This window comes from Octopus bimaculoides, chromosome 2 (genome assembly GCF_046866305.1).
Source record: "Octopus bimaculoides isolate indiv1 chromosome 2, ASM4686630v1, whole genome shotgun sequence".
Taxonomy (NCBI): Eukaryota; Metazoa; Mollusca; class Cephalopoda; order Octopoda; family Octopodidae; genus Octopus; species Octopus bimaculoides.
Genome location: NC_142929.1, coordinates 27,245,381 through 27,272,728, shown reverse-complemented (window position 1 = coordinate 27,272,728; position 27,348 = coordinate 27,245,381). Strand labels below are relative to the sequence as shown.

Genomic DNA, 27,348 nt, shown 5'->3' with positions numbered 1-27,348 from the left:
GGGTATTATTTTAACCAAAGAATGTGCACGTATGTGAAAGGTGTATGTGCATGTATGATAGAGCCAAGACAGATAAAGTATGAGAATATGCTTGCATGTATGTGTAGGCGCGTATGCATTTGTGGCATGAAGCGTATGAGCATGTAATATGAATGTCTGGTGAGTATTTAGCATGAATGAAACATAATGGTAGAAGTGCATATGTAAGTATGTGTGTGTGTGTGTGTGTGTGCGTGAGTGTGTGCGCGCGCAATAAATGGCTAATGGTCATGCTTGTTAGTGTGTGGAGAAGAAGGAAATGTGAAGTGCAAATGCTGGTTATTAATATCAGTTGGACAAGCTCTGTGTAGAAAGATGGTTGGCTATTGTTCACGGTGCAAGCGGTAAGTAGTTGATCCAAGATGCGAAATAGCGTGGTGTGGTTAGTCACGTGTCACAAGTCGAAGTGGTCCTGTGTAGTTACATTGGGTGTATAAAAGGGGCTCTTCCTTAAACGTTCAGTCAATCTGCGACAGACAATCCACCTAATCAGTATTTAGTACAAGAAATACCGTTCTGTGCAGTCCACAAAGGTACTACATTGTTTCCAAATGCAAGTGTCTTACTGAACTCACTATCAAATACCTAGAGCAATTTTTTCCCTTTTGATTGTAGCCTTTCCATTGCACATCCACGACATCAGCTACGCCCACCACCACCTTAAGTCCTTCTCTTTCACCCGTAAGCCCGGTTCCTTTTCAATATAAACATCAAGTCCTTTAAAATTGTCTTCCTTCATGAGGATGTTCTCTTAGCCTTAAAATACTTCATTGACCCTTGCTCCATGATCAAGCTCAATACACTTTTCTGCTTAACCGAACACGTCCTTATCCTCAATTGCTTTTTCTTTATTGAGCCGGTCACTGGACGGTCGTGGAAACCAGGAAGATTTTAAATATGCCAATGTGTTTGCTGGATGTACAGAGACCCAGATCTTCACCAGTTCACCGAGTCTCTCTAAAGGATCGGTGGACTAGGCGCTCACGTTGTCGAACACATTTACCTACACTCACAGAACGTACTCTCACAACTTACCCCTATTGGCCCTATAGCCTCTTCCCCATGTACACACACAAGCTTACCTTTGTACATTATTTCGTTTGGCTGAAAAGCACCATTCTTCTTTATACGCTTCATTTAATTCATTACGCCATATGACTTTCATCGTAAAACACCGTTTCTACAGAAATTTGTCCTCTACGATTTTCTTTACCGTTTCTTAATGACGAAGAACCGCAGTTCGAAACATGTTCTTTCCTCTCTTTCTTTCTTAAACGTAAAATTAATTACATGGCACCCATTTTTGTTTTGTTGTTCTTAGGATTTATAACTTAGGATATCTCGTTACTATAGACTGACATAAACATCCCGATTACTACTGTATTTAATTTATATTTTAATACTAGTACAACACAAAAATGCAACTAGCATGCATAATGTAATGAAGTATTAATAAGTTACTTGAAAATAAATACGTACCGAGAAGAACAGAATAAAATGATATACACACAAAAAGAAATGAAAATATTAATCGAAGGATACGTTTTTAAATGTTTTGAATCATTTTGACAGAAAGTAGAGGATATATGTATTTGTGTGTGTATATATATACATACATACAATACACACACACACACACACACACATATATCCCCAAATTTCTGCAGTGTTTTCTCAAAAGTTCAGCGCATCAGAATCAACATTCACTAGGGTAGAACTGCCGACGTTCTTCACGATGTAAGTAAATAACTTAGTTCAAGTTAAATCTAATGATACGAAAAGTGTTAGATTAATGTTGACACTAATCTAAATTGTTATATCACTGTGAAATTTAAAGCTTAGGAAGGTGTAAAATTATATAGGGGTAAGAAACGTGCATATTACATCCAAAATGTCTTTCTCTATGTGACGAAATTTCATGGTGTTTATAATATTTTGCAAAGGGGATTACACCGGCGGTACTCCAGCATGGCCACAGCCTTTTGGTGGAAACGTACAAAAGAGAAAAAAGAATATATATATATATCAGGATTTTTTATTATGGTATTTTAGCATTAAAAAAATATTTTGTAATGTTCATATACAGTTGTCAAGAACTCAACTGTCAGTAAAATACATTTTGAAATCTGATGATTACTAGGAACGTATGAAAGCGCCAATTAAACTTTATGAACATTACAAAATATTTTTTTAATGTTAAAATACCATAATAAAAACGTGAAAACCAGAATCAACTGATATATTATTCTATACACATTCATACAAATTCGGGGAAAATATATATTCATTTGAACCTTTCTATTTCTTATCATTTACTTGTTTCAGTCATTGGACTACAGCCATGCTGGGGCACCGCCTTGGAGGGTTTAGTCGAACAACTCGACGCTAATACTTATTTACACTTTAGCCTGGTTCTTATTTTATCTGTCTCTTTAACCGAACCGCTATGTTACAGGGACAAAAATAAACCAACAATGTTGATGTAGGACAAACATACTCAAAGACTCACACACAGAAATATACATACATACATACATGCTCACAAACACACACACATATCTATCCGTTTATCAAATCCTCCCACAAAGCATTGGTCGGCCCAGGGCTATAGTATTTAAGTGATAGTTGAACCCAAGGAACCGCGCAGTGAAACTGAATGTGGAACAATATGGTTGGGAAGCAAAATTTTTATCATACAGCCACCTCTGCATCTAAAAGACTAAGAGACTAGCCACCAGATGCTGGAACCCAGGATTGAACCAAGGACCTTTAGATCTTCACTCTAATGCTCTCCCAACTGAACTGTTTCTCCTTATCTTTTATCTTTTACTTGCTTCAGTTATTAGATAAAAGGGGCACCTTGAGGAATTTTGGTCGAACGAATCGACCCCAGTACATATCTTTTAAGCCTGGTACTTATTCTATCAGTCTGTTTTACCGAACCACTAAGTTACGGGAACGTAAACACACCAACTACGGCTGTCAAATGGAACTGAAGCTGAGACCATGTAGTTGGGAAGCAACTTCTTACCACACTGCCATGCCTGCGCCTATATGTGTACATATGCATACTTTATACTCGTACCCACATACACACAGTATATACAAATATAGCTATTACACATATACTTAGTACCTAAATGCATACGAACCTAAGAATTAATATTTTAGTTCATGTGAGCGAGATGTTTTATCACCGAGAATGTATAACGATCCCAGCGGTGGTCGGTGCTAAGATAGTATCTTTTTGTAAATTAAAGAAACGGAATGAATGAAATAACTATGACATACACGTACACACATATATGCTGTGCGTGTATATATGTATGTATGTATGTATGTATGTATGTATGTATGTATGTATGTATGTATGTATGTATGTATGCATGTATGTATGTATGCACGTATGCATGCATCTTAATACATACTCGTATTTTGATTTCATGCTCTTTGAAATGCTATATGATGAAGTGATTGCAAAATAGTAATCGTAATCCAAAAATATCAAATGGCTTAATATACAAAATAGGAACCAATATCCATTTGATGGGAAATCAACGTTCAAAATCCCTAACATGTACAACGCAGACTATTTTCTGCTCTATATGTATGTTGCAACAATACTTAACTATTTCCTATTAAAATACTCTATCTTGATGGAGTATTTAAAAATGTTAATTGTTTGTGGGAAAATTTTTCTAGGCTAGGAAAACTAATTTGATATTATTTTTTCATTATGTATTTTTTTTTTGGGGGGGGGGTGTTTTGTAGTCATGAATTCTTGGTTATAATTGTTTTAGCTAATTTCATGTCGCTAATGATATGACAATGATAGCAAACCCACGCAATCTAATTTCCTCTCAAACAAAATTACTTTTAACATAGACCATTTGTTTATGTAAAAAGTTAATTTCGGTAACGAGGAATTTCGTTAAAAATAATTTGTTTTTGGTATTTGGTCTTTTGGCGTCTCGGAATTTTCTATATACAAAAAGAGATCAGATGAACAATGATGAAAACAACAAATCCTCAAATTCCTGCAGTGTTTTCTCAAAAGTTCAGCGCATCCGAATCATCATTCACTAGGGTAGAACTGCCGATGTTCTTCACGATGTAAGGATACAAAAATGATAAAAAGCCACCAGATAGAATTCCAAGATACAAGAAAATATTCAGCATCATTCCACCAATTACAACTTCATCACTTTTCAGCAACCTGATAGGAAGAAATAAATATATGATATGAAAAATATTATTCATATTTACAAAAAATATTTTCTCTTCCTCCCCCATCTCTTTTCCCCGCTCTTTCTTTCTCTCTCTCTCTCTCCGTTTCTATATCTATATTCATATATCAATATGTATGCATGCATGCATGTATGTATGTATGTATGTATGTATGTATGTATGTATGTATGTATGTATGTATGTATGTCATTATTCAGTTTATTTCAAGATTTCTTGCCAATAGAGAAAGAACCGATTTCTAACCTAGATCCAAGGTTCCTTCGTTGGAATTTCAACATCAACAACAGGGTATTTTGTTTGCTTGTATGTATGTATGTATGTATGTATGTATGTATGTATGTGCAGATTTGTATATATTGTTTTATGTATGCATTCTCATGCATATAGTTGCATAAATAAACATCTTCATATATATTTAAATGATAAACTTCTGGAAAGTTTTACAGATTTTTACAGTTCCAGTGATGGATTGAATCTACATTGGAAAGTTTGAATATATATATATATATATATATATATATATATATATATATATGCGCGCGCATGAGTAACCTGCGACATTCACTAACTTACTATAAATATATATATATCGGTGCAGGCGTGGCTGTATGGTAAGAAGCTTGCTTCCCAACCACATGGTTCCGGGTTCATTCCCACTGCATGACACCTTGGGTAAGTGCTTTCTACTATAGCCTCGGGCCGACCAAAGACTTGTGAGTGGATTTGGTAGACGGAAATTGAAAGAAGCCCGTCGTGTATATATTATATATTTATATTTATATATGTATTTGTGTGTCTGTGCTTGTCCCCCCACCCTCACTTGACAACAGATGTTAGTGTGTTTACGTCTCCGTAACTTAGCGGTTCGGCAAAAGAGACCGATAGAATAAGTACCAGGCTTACAAAGAATAAGTCATGGGGGTCGATTTCTTCGACTAGAAAGCTGTGCTCCAGTATGGCCACAGTCAAATGACTGAAACAAGTAAAGGAATAAAAGAATATATATATATATATATATATATATATATATATATATATGTATGTGTGTGTGTGTGTGTGTGTGTGTGTGTGTGTGTGTGTGTGTGTGTGTGTGCATATACATACGCGTGCGCTATTATTTATAACTTATCTGCTTCAAGATCTAACGTTCTAAAAAAGAATTATTCCATGTGCTGTGGAAATTTCCAAAATTCTTGTGATGTCAGCAACGTACAATTCTCAGTGTTCAGAATGAAGTTTTTCAAATGGACAGAGAAATTCGAGCTTGCTCTGGTTCAATGGTAGAACGCCTGGTATGTTTAAAAAAGATGTTATTTCGAATTCTATCGACAGCCTGAGACTTTTTCTATCGAAAGGTTTTTTTTTTAAATCCAGTATTTACACACTAATATATGTAAGTTTTCTTCTTCAAGATCCAATAATTCCCTCACGTCAAAAGAATTATTTTTATATATGTTCTTGATACACATATACATATGTATATGCATATACACATATATGTATTTGCATATACACATATGTATATCCAAAATCAGAATGAAAGTAAAACTTTGGTTGCAACAAAGCTTTTTATTATTATGTCATAGTTTGCATAATCTTTACACGTGTTTCACTAGTGTATGTAAACAAGAATATTGTACGATAATCGTTACAAAGACACTTGCTTAATCACCCTTACTTCGGAGCATCAGAAGAAAACAAAAATGTAATCCAGTGTTAGTTATCAACATTCGTAGACAGATCCAACTTTGAACTGATCGACCATCTTTGTAAGAATTTCCACATGGAATACTAGTATACGTGAGTAAAAATGTGCAAAATTATGCAATTCATGACGTAATAATTCTCTCTACTATAGGCACATATCCGAATGTTTGGGGCGGGGTTAATCGATTACTTCGACCCTCGTACTCAACTGGTAGTTGCTTTATTGACCCCGAAGGTCTGATTGGCAAAGTCAATCTCGGCGGAAATTGAACCCGCGTAACATTTTGTGCAGTGTGCTTGCCTCCTTAATTTATGACGTAATAATAAAAAAAAATTGCTACAACCGGATCCCCAATTTTTTTCTGATCTTGGTTATACAATGTGTGATCTATTCAAAAGAGAACAAACTATACTTAATAACTGATTAGAAGTTGGACATACACGAATTTATGTGTAGTTTTAAGCAAACGGTAACTGTTCCTCTTTCTCATTTGAAATAGCATCTTTTCAAAACAGACACGGATGCATGAGATGAAATCCCCTTACTAACGTCGCTTAATCGTTCAAAATATTTTGTTTTCCTCATACAATACTCCTACAGTATATCTCCCGACAGATATCTATTTCTTCCTTAGCAATAGTCAAATCGAAGAGACATCATATACTTTAGTTAGATAAGGCTCAACGACAGCGCACAGTCATGGCTATAAAATAAGGACCTTAACTATTAGTAATTATTAAATGGGAAAAGAACATGGAAGAAAGTAAAGACCATAAAATATACTTACGTTGGCCCATATTGGAAAGCTAGCGTCGTAAAGTGAGCATTGGTTGAGGCAAGTAATACAATGCCAATAATATACACATAATCATTTGAGAAGTACACAGGAAATGTCCGCTGTTCTGGTAAATAGTTGCAAAACATGAAGAATGGAAAACAGATCAGGCCTCTGATAATTGCTATTAACCAAATATACTTCACTGTAGGCTATAAAGAAAAAAAGACGTAAATATATATCATAAATATAAATATAATAAATATAAATATGAATATATATATATATATATATATATATATATATATATATATATATATATATATATATATATATATAATAATAATAATAATAATAATAATAATGTTTATATACCAACAGAATGTGTCAGTCCTATAAAGTACCATGTAAGTGTTATTTTTTTTCCATATGAAAATAAAACAAAGGAAAATGCATACACTTTACTCATAGTTTTCATATATTTTAAAATTTATTCTATATTGTGTTTGTCGACCGGTTTCACTTTCGCTAATCATGACATTGAAATTATTGTAATTTCATATTTTCTTAAGAAGATTTTAGTCCATGCTGTGTGTGGAGGAGTTTACGAATGAACGATTCAACAAGTAGAAAAATCTAAGGGGAGGTCATTTGTGATCGTTATTATTGGGGACAGGGGAGGTAATTCTTCATCTTTCGAGGAGAGGATAAATAAATATACACAAAACTCAAAAGCTAAAGTAGTGAGATGAAATATGTATAGTGATGGGTATGTGATCATGAATTAAAATATATACTGAGATCAAAGTTGGTTATGCGTTCATATTTACACGTGTTCTGTATTTTTCGATGAACAAATTTTCTTTATTTAAACGTTCTTGTATAGAAATTGTTTGTTTGCACTAGTTGATGGGTGAAACTGTGAAGTTTGGTTGGATATTACCTGCACATCTCTCTAATCTCTCTATGTGTTCACTCAAAGGAATCTGTTTGTATTGCATGAACCGGATCTGTTCCTTGTTTATATATATATATATATATATATATATATATATATATATATACATACATAAGGAAAAGATCCTTCTGTTGCTAAAATATATATATATGTGCGTGTGTGTGCGTGCGTGCGGCTGTGTGAGTGTGTGTGTGTGTGTATATATATATGTCTTAATATATAAAATCCGTTCCGTCTGTCTGTCTGTCTGTTTGTGCGCTTATAACTCGAGTATTGTTCATCCGATTGCACCGAAATTTTAAACATGGATACAGGGGAGAGCTGGGCGTCCTGTAATTTAATAAGATTTTCAAAATCATTAGTTTCAAAGTGAGAATCGCTATTTTTGTAATCTTTAATGTCCTGTATGTTCCGCCATTAAAACAACCAGTTGCTCAGACAGCCGGCATATACCATTTCGCTAGCAACAAAGGGAGTACAGGATGACAATCAGCCAAAACCGTCGCTATGCTGTCTCTCTGCTTTCCTCTCTGTGTGTGGTTGATAATCTTAATCTTTAGTTATAGTTTCTCATTCAAACTACATAATAGGTAGAATTGTCGGATTAAGACAGTAGGATGTTTTGAGAGAGATTTAGCTGCTATTTCTACCAGGTCTAGCTACCATGTAGAGGTCTGCCTATTGTATATTCCTTTTGCTTTCCAAAACCGAGTTACAGATTTTGACGTATGGGGTATCAAAAGATTCAGTACTATTTTGGCTACAAATTAAACTTAATTTTCATTCACATGTTTGCATTTCAAAAGTTTAGCATAATCTTTTCCATAAATAAACTATCGTAAAAATTTTATACGATGACGTCACATTTTCTATATGTGTGTGTACCTTAAAATATGTCAATCTTCACGATACACACCTCCACTCACTCACTCTATCTCTCTTTATCACCCTCTTTCTGTTTCACATACAGACACACACACACACGCACGTCCATTTCATATAGACGTACATACATTTTTCACTTTCTTTCTCTGTTCTTTTCGTTTTATCTTCTTTCAATTTCTGCACTTTTCAAATAAAACTTTTTACGGATACAACTGCTTACAAAAATAGGGATTAATGTGTAATTTCTTTCTATGTTCATAATTTTTTGTTTACAATATTGGAAAAAATTTTGTTGTTGTTGGCACTCCGTCGCTTACGACGTCGAGGGTTCCAGTTGGTGAAATTAACGTGCAAGTGGCTGAGCACTCCACAGACACGTGTACTCTTAACGTAGTTCTCGGGGATATTCAGCGTGACACAGAGTGTGTCTCTTTGAAATACAGGTACAACAGGAAGAAAGAGCGAGAGAAAGTTGTGGTGAAAGAGTACAGCAGGGTTCGCCACCATCCCCTGCCGGAGCCTCGTGGAGCTTTAGGTGTTTTCGCTCAATAAACACTCACAACGCCTGGTCTGGGAATCGAAACTGCGATCCTATGACCGCGAGTCCGCTGCCCTAACCACTGGGCCATTGCGCCTCCACATTGGGAAAAATATGCCACCAAAGAAAAGACGTAATCTCTCCAGAAACAAGTATAAAGCAAGGAGGATTGTAGAAAACCAAAGGCGAGAGTTTGAAGAGAAAGGCTAGATGAGATTTTCTCAACATTAGCAAATGCATGTTGCAGCACTTAATGCTGGATCATTAAATCAATGTTTTAATGATTAGACAGAGGTCCAATAGAATAGCTCTCAGAAACAGACTAAGTACAAATTCGTTCTTTACAACTCCTGAAGCTGTTTTCAGATATGATCCATCCTATTCTTATAAAAATAATAACTCTGTCCAAATTGGTGTGCTAAACACAAATTGTTTTTTCGGTAGAGTTTTAAAATTTTCAAATGAAACAAGTGGTATGTGGTGCTCAGACGGTCAGGTTCCATTGCCAGTACTACCAGCTCATTCTCAACCTCTTACGGATCTTCTAGAAGACATTTCCATCCAGTCAAATGATTTTCTGAACAATATCAAACAATACAACTCTGCAAATGACATCGTTTGGTGCATCTAAGAAGATAGATAAACATGAATTTACGACGACGTCAAAGTTCAAAGGCAAGTCTATCTATCACCTATTTGGTTCACTGTTACTCACAAATAAACAACCACAGTTCCTCCAAATTTACTTTGTGAGTGGTGTAGGACACCAAACCCGAAGGAGGTCAACATTTTAGATGATGGGTCGTGTTAGACAGCGCCGACTGCTGCAAAATAGAGTATATCCATTCATAACTTCTCGGTGCGTTCAAAAATCACATAACCTCCACAGGTTAGGGCCTGAAATACTCCAAACAGACGCATAACATGTTGCTTAGTCGAATTAGCCCATCATTTACTCCACAAATGCACTTTCCCATATCACCTGTTTCAACATAACTGTAATATATTATATACAAACTATGCCATTTTAATCCCAAGCAACGCCGGGTGTCTCTGCTAGTATATATATATATATATATATATATATATATATATATATATATATATATATATAAATCCACATATATATTAGCAACAGAAGCAGTATTAAGACAGAATGGTTATCTTCATATTCTACTTAATATGGGTTAGAATACTGTATCAATGCGGTACTCACCTCGAGAGATCCTGTCATATAGAACTACTGTGTTAAGGACACAGAAACATATCGTTAGCAGATGAAACCATTCGCCATGGGCACTGGAACAGCCAGATCATGTGATTTCAGCGTACTTGCACTTCCTCAGTAGCAGGCATTTGCTCGTTGCATGCCAGCCAAATCACTGCCAATAATATATAAAATAACAGAGCGCTCGCCTGCCACTGACATTTGCTTGTGCTCTTAGCAATGTAAGTCTATATGAGAGAGTCTCTCAAAGCGAACACGGCGATCGAATGATACATTCACGTTAAGTAGGGCATAAAGAATGCCATTTGGTATAAGTACGTTTTCCGTCACAAGTATTTATTTCTTTTTAAAGCTTTCTGGCTATTTGCATCACCAGTGACTGAACAGTCACTGTTATTCTATATATTATTGGCAGTGAGATTTGGCTGACCTGCAACGAAAGACACATATCACAGAAGAAGCGCATGTTCACCGAAATCATGCGATCTACCAGTTCCGGTGCTCATGCCAGACAATTCTTTACTAACGATATATGTCTGTGCTTTTGGCTCTGTACGTCTATATTAGAGACGAATATCTCTGTAATACAAATACGACGTTTTAATAATACATTCCCGTTAAGTAGGATATAAAGATTGCCATTTGATACATACATACATATGTGTGTATGTGAGTGCATGTCTATATATATATATATATGTACTTACTTAACAAATTAAAAACATGCATTAACTAAAAAAAATTGAATCCTAACTGAAAGTAGAATTTTGATTCTGGTTAATTATATGTGCGTGTCTGTGTATGTGTGTATCTGTGTGTGTGTGTGTGTGTAAATATACATATATGTATTTGTATGTGCGTGCATGTGTATGTGTTGAGTGGACACTGATTTTAAATAAGGTGAGTATGCTAATTAGTGGCTCCAGTTCTCTGAAGTGTTGAGTGGACACTGATATTAAATAAGGTGGTAAATACTTATAGTATGTTAATTAGTGGCTCCAGTTCTCTGAAGTTACTAGATTTGTTGTGTATATAAACTGGTTGGCTACTTTTTTCCGCCTACAGAGATAAATTTGCTCTGCTTATATGTCTACTACAAAGGATACATACATCTGTCTGTCTGTCTGTCTCTCTTTCTCAATCTCTCTCAACATATATGTACTTATATCTATGTATATGTATATATATAGGCATAAAATTGACCATTTTTATTTCATTACGTCATTTGACAATGTAATAAGTATGTACTGTGAGTGCTCACTTTGGTTTACCACTAAAACCCCGTCTGCAACTACAACAAAAATGTGTGGTGCTGAAATTGCCTCCTATTCATGGCGGATAGAAGTGGTTTATCACTGAGCGGGTAGGTATACATTAAAACAGTTAATGAACCAGCAAAACTTTTGACATCATTCTAGTACATATAATTTATAATATAAACATAGTACAAAGGCGGCGAGCTGGCAGAAACGTTAGCATGCCGGGCAAAATGCTTAGAGGCATTTCGTCTGCAGTTACGTTCTGAGTTCAAATTCCGCCGAGGTCGACTTTGCCTTTCATCCTTTTAGGGTCGATAAATTAAATACCAGTTACGCACTGGGATCGATGTACATGTATATATGTGTGCATGTATGTACATATCTATTTACCATGTATTTATGTCTCTATTTATCTGTATGTATGTATGTATATATGCATGCATGTATGTATGTACAAAATGGCGATGGTTGGTATCTATTACTATGCTATCACTTATTATTCAGAGTGTGTGCGAGCATCCAGCAAGAGTAAAAACCAAAAACCCTTTAAGATAGGTGAAGGACAGCACCAACTGCAACTAAATCCAAGGAAGTAAACAGACACCACTTGAATGGAAGTTACTCCAATGTTTGATTCTATACAGGACTGGTTCTGGGTGCAGAAAAGCCCAAGACCAAAATGGAAATGCTATGGAAACAACTTTGGAAGTTAGATGACTTAATTGGTATTCAGGAGAAAGGAGAGCACAAGTTGAAAAGATAGTGTTATATAGTAGCACGTTAGTCCAGAAAGATAGGGAAAACTGAATCGATTGCATAAATTTTATGTAATTTGTGTATGGTGTCTATAGATGTAATAGATTTAATATATCCCCCTCTGAGATGGCAGGGGTCTTGTACCAATGCTGAGAGTTACTGCGAAAAGGCTTATCCATTCTACATATCTCTGTTGAGAGTAGGAAATAAGCAGGGTGTTGTGTAGTTTGAGAAGACAAGTAAATACTTAGTTCCTTCTTACTGTGAGTTGGCTTTTAATATAAAGAGTTGTCTATGATTGTAATTACATGTCAAGTTAACTCTTGTAGTTGTATATTTAGTTGAAACAAACAAAAGTTTTATACACACAGACAAATATTTATACGTATGTATGTATGTATGTATGTACGTCATCATTCAGTTTTATTTTGATTTCTTGCTAAAAGAGAAAGAGCCGGTTTCTAATCTAGATCCAAGGCTCCTTCATTGGAATTTTCACATCAACAGCAGGGTGTGTATGTATGTATGTATTATGTATGTATGTATGTATGTATGTGTGTGTGTCTATGTATGTGTGTATGTGCGTATGTATATAATAGTTGGGTTTAGTTTCTGTTACTAACAATGCTATCATATGCTTACTGACCGGAGTGTGTACGAGCACCAAACACGAATAAAAATCAAAACCTGGGTACGACATTAAACTGTACCCGGTACTAAGGCTCCAGTTCGAGAGCTGAGTTGTGGGGGAGCGTGGAATCATCATCCTCTAATAACCATTAATCCTAGGTTAGTTCTGACCCGGAACAGTAGTATCTGTCAGGGACACATCAATGGATCAAATAGATTTCCTAGGAGCAGAGGAGGCTCCCGTTATTTTTGACAAAGCCGTGGGGACGGCAATTTTTCTAGGAGAACGATACTCTGACATAAAATTTGCAGCCAAAATAGTACCAATCATCTTGTAACGTTTCTCTATGGAACCTGCAAATGGAAAGCAAGAGAATGGAAAGACTGCTGTACGTCATTTAAATCCATTGACGTAAAAATGTTTCACAGTCGTTTCCTTTCTTGACCCGTTTTCTATTTTATAAAGGCGTGTAGCTTAGTGGCTAGGCTATTCAGCTCGCGATCGTAAGGTCGTGAGTTCCATTCTCGACGACGCATTGTGGCCTTGAGCAAGACACTTTATTTGACGTTGCTCCACTCTACTCTGCTGGCAAAAATGTGTAGTACCTGTATTTCGAAAGGCTAGCCTTATAACATTCTGTGTCACGCTGAATCTCCCTGAGAACTCCGTTAAGAGTACATGTATCTGCGGAGTGCTCATCCCCTTGCATGTTAATTTCTCGAGCAAGCTGTTCCGTTGATCGGATCAACTGGAACCTACGTCCTCGTAAGCGACGGAGTGCCAGAAAGTCTTCTTACGATGGATATCAAAGCACAGACAATGCAAAGATGAAAGTAAGTCAGAACAACCAGGCTGAATATGAGACGGTTATCATCTGACAAGATCTGCTCAAGACTGCTGTAAAAGGTAATAAATTTTGAGCTCCATTAAAAAGGATTGAGTAACCCGTCATTTTAATATTAAATTATTTTTTTTATATAACTTGACATAAAAACAAGCGTTAATATATGCATATATACACAAAAGGCTGCGAGCTGGCGGAATTGTAAGCATGCCATGCAAAATGCTTAGCGGCATTTCGTCTGTCTTTACGTTTTGAGTCCAAATTCCATCGATGTCGACTTTGCTTTTCATCCTTTCGGGATCGATAAAATAAGTACCACTTGAGTTCTGAGGTCAACGTAATCGACTTAATCCGCTCCCCAGAATTTGTTGACCTTGAACCAAAATTTGAAGCTAATATATGTATACATACACATATCTATCTATCTATCTATCTATCTATCTATCTGTCTGTCTGTCTGTCTGTCTGTCTGTCTGTCTGTCTGTCTGTCTGTCTTTGTGCATGCATTTGAATGTATCAACGTATCTTAATTTATGGAACGCCAAGTCATGTGTCTCTTTTTGTGATGGATCAAAGAAGAAAATTATGATTGCAATGAGAAATTAACAAGAAAAGAGAAAAGTGATAGATAGATAGATAGATGAAGAGAGAAGAAGAAGACAGCAACAGTAATAAAAAAACTAATTGCAACAGAAGCAATTACTCAGACACACACACACACACATATATATATATATATATATATATATATATATATATATATATATATATATACTTACCACTAACCTTGCGTGCGGACTCCCACACAATCACTTCCATAGATGTAAATATATATATATATATATATATATATATATATATATATATATATATATATATATATATATATATAGATATACATAGGGAGATTTAAAAAAAAAAAAGACGAAGACAGGTGGTGTAGACAACAAACGGGTATATTGGTCTAACGCTCGGGAAGTGAAAAAGTCTTTAACGTTTCGAGCCTACGCTCTTCCACAGAAAGGAACACAGAAAGAAACAAGGAGAGAAAAAAAAAGAATGTGTAGTGGCTAGCGATCTATACAACCAAATGAAATACCGATCCCATTCAAATGCCAGCCAGTACCAAAATAGCCATCTACTACCGTTCATAGCAGTCTGCCAAACGTACTCTGGCAGCACACAACATGAGTCTATCAACCGCTACTAAATTCAAACCTCGACAGAGGAAGGGGATGGACTTGAAGTCGACGATTTTAAACTAACAGAGACAACACTCGCATATCGCCTGAGGAAACACAACTAAATCTCATTATGCAAACAAACAGTTGCATAATCAAATACCTGTATTCTTGGAGAACTACGTTGCGTCGAAACAATTGTAGCGATGAGAAAATAACTGTCCAACCGTAATCCTTAGAAAAACAAAACTTAGGCAATACACTGCTCTCTCAGTCATTGAATCCCAACTCAAATGAAACTTACAGAAAGCTGAAAAGGAGGGTGCAAACTGCTCTAAGGAAAATTAAACAGGAATGGTGGAATGATAGGGCAAAAGGGGCACAAGAAGCAGCTGATAGAAATGATGCCAGTTGTTTGTATTCTTATGTTAGGGAGGTATATGGTCCAAAATCTTCTTCAGTAGCTCCGGTGAGAACAGAAGATGGATGTTTTCTTCTGACTGACACCGCTTCTATTCATAAGCGTTGGGTAGAACATTTCTCTGCACTTTTGAATAGACCATCATCCGTTAATATGAGGACGATAGAAAAAATTGAACAACTTCCAGTTATAGAAGAGATGGCATCTGAACCAACTCTAAATGACATTTATTTAGCTATGAATAAGCTGAATAACAACAAGTCTCCAGGATCTGATGGAATCTGTGCAGAAGTCTTGAAATATGGGGGTGACAAAATGATGGAACTCTTAAATATTTTAATTTGTCACTGTTGGAGAAGTGAGAAAGTGCCTCAAGACTGGATTGATGCCATTCTTGTCTCCTTATATAAATCGGGGCCAAAGGATCTGTGTGGTAATTTTCGTGGGATTTCCCTTTTGTCTGTGGTTGGAAAGGTGCTCGCCCGCATTTTGTTAGAACGTTTAAATACCTTTATAGTTCCAAGTATGGTGTCTGAGTCTCAGTGTGGTTTTCGTTCCTCTAGGGGCACAGCTGATTGTATCTTTACTGTCAGACAATTACAGGAGAAGTGCATTGAACAGAATCTTGCTCTGTACCATTGCTTTGTTGATTTGAGCAAAGCATTCGATACTGTTAATAGAAGTGCTCTGTGGCTAATTCTGGGGAAAATTGGTTGCCCAGAAAAGTTTATAAACATGGTCAAGGCTTTGCATCAGGATATGAGAGCTAGGGTTAATTTTGGTGGTAGGCTTTCTGAATCTTTTGCTGTGGAAAATGGAGTAAAGCAGGGAGACCTTGATGCACCCACCCTCTTTGCAATATACTTTGACGTTGTGGTGTCACATTCCTTTCAAAACTCTGAGGAGGGTATCTACATAAAATATCGAACAACGGGGAATGTTTTTAATTTGACCCGACTGAAGTTTAAAACGAAGGTTTTTACTTCACTTATTAGGGAAATTTTGTATGCTGACGATTGCGATCTGGTTAGTCATTCTGAATCGGGTCTGCAATCCCTTGTATCTGCATTTGATGCAGCTTGTGATGATTTTGGCCTGACCATCAATCTGAAAAAAACAGTTGTGATGTATCAACCTGCGTATGGTGCTGTTTGTAACCTCCCTAAAATTTTTGTTAAGGGAAAGTTACTTGAGGTTGTCAATTCATTTGTCTACCTGGGAAGCTCTGTTCAAGATGATGGAAATCTTGATACGGAAATACACCTGCGAATTCAAAGGGCAGCAAAAGCATTTGGTGGCTTGGAGTCACGCGTCTGGCACCAGCGACATATAAATAACAATACAAAGCTGGCTCTTTACAAATCATTTGTCTTAACATCCCTATTGTATTCCTGTGAAACTTGGACCTGTTATGAAAGGCATTTTAAAATGTTAGAAAAATTCCACCAAAAATGCCTTCGTCATATTTTAAGAATTAAATGGAATTCTTTTACTCCAAACACAGGTATCCTTGCATCTGCAGGCATCCCCTCAATTAAAGCCATGATTTTGAGGAACCAATTGAGATGGTGTGGCCATATTGTTCGAATGGCAGATGAACGCATGCCGAAACAGCTGTTTTATGGTGAGCTTGCAGAGGGGAAACGTTATCGGCATAAACCTAAAAAAAGGTTTAAGGATGGCATAAGGACTGCTATGAAGTCAATTGGAATGGCTCCAAAAGATATAGAAGTCCTCGCTTCAGATCGCGTTGGATGGCGAACAAGGGTGTGGAGTGGAGTGAAAGCATTTGAAGGGGCCAGGATGATGCAAGCAGGGCTCAAGAGACATTTAAGGAAAAAGGTGAAGACTGAGAAGGTGAATGACAAGGACCTTTTTGTGTGCACAGTCTGTGACAGACCATGTCTGTCCTTGGCTGGCCTCAAATCTCACCTGCGAACCCATGGAAAACAAACCTCACCCACCTATTCTGATTATATGTCTGTGCACACGTTTGAATGTGGTGTGTGCCAGAGGGTTTGCAAATCCAATGGGGGTCTTAAAAGACATGTTAGGATCCACAATGAGCAGAACTTACTTGCAGGTATTGGTAGTGCAAATCAGAGGTGCAATCTGTGTGGGTGTTTTTTCAAAACACTGTCTGGTTTAAAAAGCCACATCAGACGCCATGAAAGGGCTAAGGTGTAGGTGCAGGAGGTGGTCAAACTCTGTTTAAGGAGTAGACAACCACCATGTATGTGTATATGTGTGTGTGTGCGTGTATGCGTGCGTGTGTGTGTGTGCGCGCGCTTAAGTATGTATATAATTATGTGCATAACAAATAAAATGTTTACATATTTAAAACGTCTGGACGGCAAAGTTCCTACGACTGCGAATGTATTGAAGTTTAGAAAACACATCACTGGAATCCAATATGTATCTGCAAAGATAATTAAAAAAAAAAAATTATGAACGTCATTGAAATAAGCAGTACAAAGACGTGTGATATCGTATATTCACATCATATACACAAATGGTTCTCAGAATCAATGTTCTAATCCCAACTGGGGTAATATCAATAGTATAGGGAGAGAAGACTACAATTTCAAACCCTTTATTGGCATGAAGCTAGGCATCATCCTTCATGAAAGGAAGCGGGTGCGGTTTCAAACGAAAAAGGTAAATGTTAGGAGTGGTTGTGTGGTAAGTAGCTTGCTTACGAACCACATGGTTCCGGGTTCAGTCCCACTGCGTGGTACCTTAGGCAAGTGTCTTCCACTATAGCCTCGGGCCGACCAAAGCCTTGTGAGTGGATTTGGTAGACGGAAACTGAAAGAAGCCCGTCGTATATATGTATATATATATATATATATATATATATATATATATATATATATATATATATATATATATATATATGTATGTGTGTTTGTGTGTCTGTGTTTGTCCCCCCCCCGCACCATCGCTTGATAACCGATGCTGGTGTGTTTACGTCCCCGTAACTTAGCGGTTCGGCAAAAAGAGACCGATAGAATAAGTACTAGGCTTACAAAGAATAAGTCCTGGGGTCGATTTTCTCGACTAAAGGCGGTGCTCCAGCATGGCCGCAGTCAAATGACTGAAACAAGTAAAAGAGTAAAAGAGTAAAGAAAGAGAGAGTTAAGGCCCACATGAGTTCTTCGAACTATGTCGCTTGTGTGCTTTTTTTCCAACAGCATCAACAATCTATAGAGCCAGTAGGAAAGTACAAAGCCACCGGCCGAAGTGTCGCAGACGCCGTTCAAGTTTTAAAAGCGAATTTATACCCAAATGGGTGTTTTAGCGTGTACCGCATTAGGTTATGGTGATATATCAGTTTTGTAAAAATCAAGGTGATATTTGATTAATCTTATTGAGAGCTCGTACTTTTTATAATTGTTGTACATTATAAATAAACAAAATTTAAAAAGATAAAACAAAAGATAGTGAAAATGTTTAGAAAATGTAAGATAAAAATTATCATCTCTACGTCATTTACTCCCATTTAAAATGCTAAGTGGACAAGATAACGTTCACATTTTTTAAATGGATCAACGCCAGGTACTGATACTGTTTTTTTTTTGTTAAATTAATAATTATTGTTAAATTGAAATAATAGTTATTGTTTTACAGATGCTTAGCTCTTCTTTATTTCATAAGAAAAAAGGAATCAAAATTGCTAATTATGAGTAAATGTGCGTCAAGAGAGATGAATAGAAAAAAAAGCCCCAAAATAAAATAACAGAATTCGCGTGTTGATTTTCCCTTTCAAAAATTAAAAAGTGATCATGCTTCGGTGGCTTTAAAAATGGCATGTGTATTGTTTTTAATGGTTTTTAAGGTTACATGATACGCATTATGATGTACAATATATAAATTAGCGATCTTATATCATACTTAAAGTATGTATATAGTTGAAAGCCTTCTAAACTGCGGCATTCGTTTCGAGAAAGCATCTTTTATAGACGTATTGTGTTAAAACACATAGAAATATATCAGTAGCAAACGAAAACGTTCAGTGTCGGTTGTGGCATTACTAAACCCAGATATCGGTTTCTTCGAGAATCATCAGAAGGACATATCCGCTGTCATCGGATGCCCGTCGATAATCGGCTACTAGCTGATATAGTTAAGCAGTGAATGAAAGTTACAGATGTTGCATTTAGCCTACAGGCTGAATAAAAATTCGTTATTAGTGACGAATACAGTATTAGTTTAAACTAGCGATCTGTATATCATACTAAAAGTATTATACTGTTGAAAACCTATTCGTCTCAAGTATGCACTTCTTATAGATGTAAAGTGTTAAAAAAAGCAGAAGTATATAAAAAAAGAGAGTGAAATTATACATTGTCAACGTAGTGATGACATATTGTGAAGGCGCATGGCTCAGTGGTTAGGCCGTCAAGATTACGATCGTAAAGTTGTGAGTTCGAATCCCGGACCGGGCTGCGTGTTGTGTTCTTGAGCAAGCCACTTTATTTCACGTTGCTCCAGTTCACTCAGCTGTAGAAATGAGTTGCGACGTCACAGGTGCCAAGCTGTATCAGCCTTTGCCTTTCCCTTGGATAACACTGGTGGCGTGGAGAAGGGAGGCTGGTATGCATGGGCGACTGCTGATCTTCCATAAACCACCTTGCCCGAACTTGTGCCTGGGAGGGTAATTTTCTAGGTGCAATCCCATGGTCAGTCATGACCGAAGGGGGTCTCAGCAGCAGCGATGATGTATTACTGTATATACTTATAATAAGCTCTAATGTATTATTTCAACTCACATTTAATTCAGTAAAAAATAAATTCCATCTTTTAATATTAAAAATTTTTATAGGAGTAAGTTCAATATTAATTGTCAAATACACTGTATATATTCTTTCGGAGCATAACCGATTAAATTATCAATTTAAAATTTTTTAATGCAATGGTAAAAAGTATTAATGTCCGAAATTCCAGTCACGAATGTCTAGAAATAACAAGTCGTCACAGGATGCATATCAGCTTACAGAAATGCATGATATCGTGCATACATCCTTGTCTCATCTACCTCTTTGTTGGCATTAACTCTTGCACGCTAAGGGACAATTACAGATATAATCTAATCGACGGGCTTCTATATAGTTCCCGTTCACCCAATTTCACTCACAAGGCCAACAATCGCCATGTTGGCCTTAGTTATTTTCGCGCTTGGTAGCCATCCTTTCTCTAAAATGACTGCATTTTGGTTGCGGCATTGCGCAAAGCGATGTAATGTTGTGGTGTGGATTAAACTTAGACTATGATATTATTTAAAACCAATTACATGTGATAGAGGTTCTCCACAATCAGTTGTAATCGATGATGAGGATTCAGCAGTTTGATCAACTGAAGTACTTGTACTTGAATTAACGTAATTCTCAGGGAGAATTGTCTCAGTGTGTAACAAAGCTATACCTTTTGAATTAAAGTACAAATCACCACCGAGGGGCTTCTATATAGTTTTCTTCTATCAAATACAACGAAATATGGGTCAACCTGAGGCTACATGAAATGCTGTGGTTGCCCGATTGGTTGATCAGAAATTTTGATATCTACAAGATTATACTTTAGTATAATTGTTCTTTAGAACAATTACAAATCACTTACCGCTCATTGGGAAATTTATTCGTCTTACGTCACCTGTGGTATTTGGAAAGTTCACAATTGTCGCAGTAAAGGTGAACCAGATGGTAAAACACATTTTCCAAATCTGTTGAAGAACAAATATCAATTTTCAAGTCAGGAACTGGACAACTAATTGTGGAACATAGATGAATTGTTGGCTGATATCTATTTCATTGCCCCCCCCCAAAAAAAAACAAATAAAAAACGAAGGATAAAAGACAAAATCAACCTGAACGAGATTTTGAATAAATAAGATAAAGGGCACAAATAAAATAACGCAAATTATTTTAACCCGGTGCTCTACTGATTTTACTTTTCATCAGTTTCCAATGTTTAAAAAATATTGCTTTCTATGATTGACGCAGAACTACACGACTTTAGAAATGGACTCAGTCGATTATACAGACAAAGAAATTCAAAATCAGTTCCCTGCAGAACTTAGAACGTAACATTTTTGTCCGGCGCTGAACCTATTCTGCCAATCTACCATTCACTTCATTCTCATTCCTTAATAGAAAACAATAAGAAAATAAGTAAAAATATCTAATATTTTTCGAACTAGATACAAGTTAAACTAAAATATTTAAAGAATTTCTTCAACGAAAACATTCTGATGTTTCATGAAATTTAGTAACGTCTTGTTATAGTATCAGCTATAAATGACAAACAACTTCGCCTTGACTTTGATTTTTATTTGCTCTAGTTGGACAGGCAAATTGCAAAGACTGTAAAGAGGCAAGTGCTTACACATAGTAGTGAGGGGAAATAAACGATCAGAGAGAGAGAGAGAGAGAGAGAGAGAATCTGAACTATGAAATGAAATCGAAACGCTAATTGAAATCTAGAACACAATGAAACTGTAATAAAGATTTATAGAAGTACAGTAATCCATCGCCATATCGCAGTTCATCTATCGTGGTTTATTATTTAAGCTTACGTCCATTCCTCTGTGGTTTTGTTTTGCATTTATAATAAAATAAATACATACAATTTATTAAAAAATAATAGTAAAAAAATATACAGTACAGTACCGTTTCTACTTCACAGATTTTCACCTATCGCGGGGTTTTTGGAACGTAACACCCGCGATAGTCAAGGATTAATGTTTCAGGAAAAAAAAAAAAACGTTTATAAAACGTATAATTTCCACGGGTGCTGCAGGACATATTACAAGACTATTATTATAAAGCTATTATTATTACAAGACCATTACTATTATTAATTACAAGACCATTAGTATTAAATACTAGGTCTTATCCATCGCTATGCTGCCGGTAAAAATATTTGTTAATCATACACGTACCTTCTTTTAATAGTAGGCTGTCACATAGCGAAAGTTCAGTTAGTTACTATGGTAACATCAACCTACCTACCTACCTACCTTGAGCTCGATAAAACAAGTACCATTTGAGCACTGGGGCCGATATATTCGATCAACTTCTCCTACTAAAATTTCAAGCCTTGTGCATTTATGAATTTATGCATCAAAATACAGAAGTACAGTTGGCACTCCGTCGCTTACAACGAGGGTTCCAGTTGATCCGATCAACGGAACAATCTGCTCGTGAAATTAACGTGCAAGTGGCTGAGCACTCCACAGACACGTGTACCCTTAACGTAGTTCTCGGGGGATATTCAGCGTGACACAGAATGTGACAAGACTGGCCCTTTGAATTACAGGCACAACAGAAACAGGAAGTAAGAGTGAGAGAAAGTTGTGGTGGAAGAGTACAGCAGGGTTCGCCACCATCCGCTGCCAGAACCTCGTGAAGTTTTAGGTGTTTTCGCTCAATAAACACTCACAACGCCCGGTTTGGGAATCGAAACCGCGATCCTACGACCGCGAGTCCGCTGCCCTAACCACTGGGCCATTGCGCCTCCTAACAGAAGCACAGTACTCCCTCGTCATATCGCAGTTCACCTATCGCGGTTTATTATTTAAGCTTACGTCGATTCCTCTGTGGTTTTCTTTAGTTTCAGATACATTAAATTATCATATATATTATTAAATTATCATACATTTAAAAAAATGAACAATTGTAATAATTAAATTGTTTTATTTATATATTTATTTAGTTTTACAAACCTTTTTAAAAATCGTCCAGTATTGTGGTCTGACGTTTATTTCTTTTGTAGGTTCAGCTTGACGTGAGACTTGATCGCTATAAAATCTATAAAAGGGCTGAAATATTTAATGTTTTGATATTAACAGATACACAAACAAAATAAAACAAAAACAAAAAGTAACAAGCTAAGATAAAAAGAAAATATGCGAAAAGATACACGTTTATGCATATAAATGAGGGGACAAAATGTTGTCACTACAAGATTTAGAGTAATATAATATTATTTCTCTGAAGTTGAATCTTCACAAGAGCTTCTTGTCTGTATTAATACAACGATTGAGCGTCCAAAGACTAGCGACGGCGAATTCGGAAAAAAATTGTGAATTTTAAGCTTCTCACAAATATATATTTCCTTTATTATAAATTCATTATAAAGATATATATATATATATATATATATATATATATATATATATATATATATATATATATATATATATATATACATTCTTTTATTCTTTAATATGCTTCAGCCTTGAGGCTGCGGCCATGCTGGGGCACCGCCATTGTAATCACCTTTTAATTGGCCAATTCAATGGGTTTGGCAGCTTCTTTCGCATATCTATAGAAGGCTTTAAGGTTTGTCTTAATATTTTTGACAACCCTGGCTTCCTTTTCTGCCCTCTCCTTTTCATGGGAGCGTTTGAGTTCATTTTCGATCTCGAGCAATGTTCGTTTGAGGTAGGATCGTTTGTTATCCTTTAGTGGCCCATTTAGACAATTTGAAATTTTTGCTTGTTGTCTCATTAGAATCCTCCTATCCCTGGGTATTATATTTTTCTGTTGGCTTGGCATTCTCTCTGGAGCAAACTTACTACAGATGTCATGCATGATTGTCATAAAGTGTTGTAGCTTTATGTCAATGTCTTCTGTAGAGAGACTGGCAGACCAGTTATGTTCCATGACTTCTTTCTCGATACCCTTCAAATCAGGTTTGTGAAAGTTCAGGCTGGAGAGGAGTTGGATGCTTCTAGTAGCCTGCATGTCTGAACTCTTTTGCGGACCATAATTGTTAGTTCTATTAGGTTATGGTCTGAGAAAATCGTCGGTGTCACCTCAAAATTATGGATGAGCGCTGTGTTGTTTGTGAAACAGAGGTCCAGGACCTTTTTACCTCTTGTTAAGTAGAGCACCATTGCTTGACAACCGATGTTGGTATGTTTATCTCCCCGAAACTTTGCAGTTCGGCAGATCGATAGAATAAGTACTAGACTTAGAAAGAATAAGCCCTGAGGGCGATTTCTTCGAGTGAAGGCGGTGCTCCAGCATGGGCACAGTCAAAATGACTGAAACGTAAAAGAGTAAAGGGTATATATATATATATATATATATATATATATATATATATGTGTGTGTGTGTGTGTGTGTGTATGTGTGTGTGTGTGTGTGTGTGTGTGTATAGTAGTAGTGTAGTATCCTTCAGAAATGGCAGGTATTTTTTTTATTTAATTCGCTTTACAATAATTTTTAATCCTTTTGCTTCGAGCTTTGACCTAATATTTTTGGTGGGATAATCTTAGTCCTGTCTAATGACATATTGTCTTTGTGAATGCAAATTTATTAGTCCATTTGACTGTCAGTTTTAAAGCCGTCTCCCTGCTTTATTGTTCTCTAGTCTTCGCTTATTCTTTTCACTGACTCACGATATTGCATTATATCCCTTATTCCTATTTGTCAATAGATAATTCTCTCTTTTGTTCTTCAACTTCCAATATACGTGCATCTCTTCACTCCTTCAACAACACAATGGAATTCCTCTCTCCCCGTTCTCTTAATTCCCCTCTTCTTATCTCTGCTATTCTATCAACTTAACTTTCCCTTTTGTTGAACCTTATCTTTCTTCTTTACATCTCCCTTCGCTTACTCGAGCTGCTCTCTTCCTCTCTCACTCTTTTACACTATCTTCACGTTTGATTACCCTCTCCACACACAAGCATACACACACATGTGTATACACACTTTATTTACTTGTTGCATCTAGAGGAATAATAGTACTCGTCACATTAGAAAGCCCTTCAAAACCGTTGAAATTGATGCCGTTAGAGTTCCGCTTAAAATATTGCAAATCAACACCAGTACTAAAGGTAAAAACACGAAGGGAGTTCTTGAGAACCAATCATATGGTGGGAAGCATCTGAGCTTACTTGTTAGGGTGAGACCTGCATGGTCGAACACAACATGGGTTATAAGTGGAAGTGAGACAAATGGGACTGAAGTGCAGGTGGTAGGTGGCATGAGGCTAGATCGTTCTGAGGATCGGAGGCCGTTATAGTATGGTAGAGGAAAAATAAATAGATAGATAGATAGATAGATAGATAAGGAGAGAGAGAGAGAGAGAGAGAGAGAGAGAGAGAGAGAGAGAGAGAGAGAGGAGAGTAACTTTGCATGAGTCAGTTGGGTGACTATACTCTACATGTGATCTACGATGAGCTGCAATGCAGCTTCAACACTGCCCTAAATGTGAGGGCAATACTCCATGGTAAGCGTCGATTCAACCTTTGTAGAGTGTCGGTAACTGTTGAGAGCTAAAGTATTTTCTGGCTCTGAGGAAAAAGGCCAGTCTTTGAGACTAGATTCCAAAGATATTAAGGATGTGCTGTCGTCAGAAGTTCTCGGTGACAATGAGGCCTATGATAGATGGCTAGCCACTACACATTCTTTATTTTCTCCCCTTGTTTCTTTCTGTGTTCCTTTCTGTGGAAGAGCGTAGGCTCGAAACGTTCAAGACTTTTTCACTTCCCGAGCGTTAAACTAATACGTTTGTTGTCTACACCACCTATCTTCGTCTTTTGTTTTTTCTTTTGTGAATTCTCCCCATATATTACACGCTCACGTGGTCGCACCAGTTGATCCTGTTTCCTCTCATCACCCAACGAACTTTTACGGGTTCTCTACCTGGACTTTCTACTATCGTACACTTCAGCTGCACTTCTTTTGCCCATGGATTACACTGGACTCCTCTGCTGATGAAAAATCGCTCCAATACACCACGACGTTCGAAGCTTTTGAACCTTTTGAACTTTTCGTAACTTTTTTATAATTTCTAAACTTTTTTTACCCTTTCTGCTTTTTCCTATTGTCGTTTCTTTCTACTCTGGTTGTTCTTATTCTGTTTTCTCTAATCCGCACCTGTTACCTTGCCTCTCTCTCCCTCCCTTTCTTTTCCCCTTTCGTCTTCTCTTCTCCCCTTCTTCCCCCTTTCTCTCTGCTTCTTCCATCTTCGTCCTTTATTTCCCTGTTTTTATTTTCTTCTCCCACTTTTCACATATATATATTTTTCTCCTCACGCCTTTTGCATTTTTCTCCTCACGCTTTCATTATCATTCGCCATGATAAATCGCTAGCCACTACACATTCTTTATTTTCTCTCCTTGTTTCTTTCCTTATTTTCTCTCTTTATTTTCTCTCCTTGTTTCTTTCTGTGTTCCTTTCTGTGGAAGAGCGTAGGCTTGAAACGTTAAAAACTTTTTCACTTCCCGAGCGTTTAACATCCGTTTGTTGTCTACACCACGTGTCTTCGTCTTCTGTTTTTTTTGTGAATTCTCCCCTATATACACATATATATATATTGTAATGTAATATATGACAATTATTCGGTTGCCATAATAAAACTCTGAGTTTCGGATGTCGGGGCGGAAACCTGCTCAGGCATCTCGTCAGTTATCGAGCAACCGAATAATTGTCACATATTATATTACAGATAAATTCCTCTATTTACATAATATCGAGGTCTCTTTCATTCTTTTGTTGTCTTACTATTACTATTAATATATATATATATATATATATATATATATATATATATATATATATATATATATTAATAATTAAGGAGAACAAAAATTTATATATCCAGTTTTATTCTGCAGTCAATCATGACTTTCCATTTCTGCATCTACATATGTTTCTGCTGCAATTCAGTGCACGCTGCAAAATTTCACACCTTGGTGAGCGTTTTGGTGTTATTTGCCGCTTCTTCAGAGTGCTATTAACTGCATATGTATATATATATATATATATATATATATATATATATATATATATATATATATATATATATATACATGTATATATATGTGTGTATATATATAAGTATATGTATGTGTATATATATGTG

General features: G+C 36.4%; 1 protein-coding gene across 8 annotated transcripts in view; it reads right to left on the bottom strand.

Annotated features, from left to right (window-relative positions):
* The window catches only part of LOC106868784 (equilibrative nucleoside transporter 1), a 94,573-nt gene that overhangs the window by 688 nt on the left and 66,537 nt on the right, over positions 1 to 27,348 (bottom strand). For 7 of the 8 annotated variants that reach the window (XM_089341904.1, XM_089341926.1, XM_089341917.1 and 4 more), the window contains 5 exons: positions 23,192 to 23,287; positions 21,088 to 21,190; positions 17,805 to 17,890; positions 6,783 to 6,982; positions 1 to 4,255 (listed from right to left, as the gene is read on the bottom strand). The exon at positions 1 to 4,255 is cut by the window's left edge and continues 688 nt beyond it. In XM_089341904.1, the coding sequence (XP_089198030.1) occupies positions 4,090 to 4,255; positions 6,783 to 6,982; positions 17,805 to 17,890; positions 21,088 to 21,190; positions 23,192 to 23,287 (651 nt within the window). In that variant the 3' untranslated portion in view covers positions 1 to 4,089. Of the gene's footprint in view, positions 4,256 to 6,782; positions 6,983 to 15,658; positions 16,579 to 17,804; positions 17,891 to 21,087; positions 21,191 to 23,191; positions 23,288 to 27,348 lie in introns of those variants that run through there. The other variant, XM_089341905.1, reaches the window with a different exon arrangement.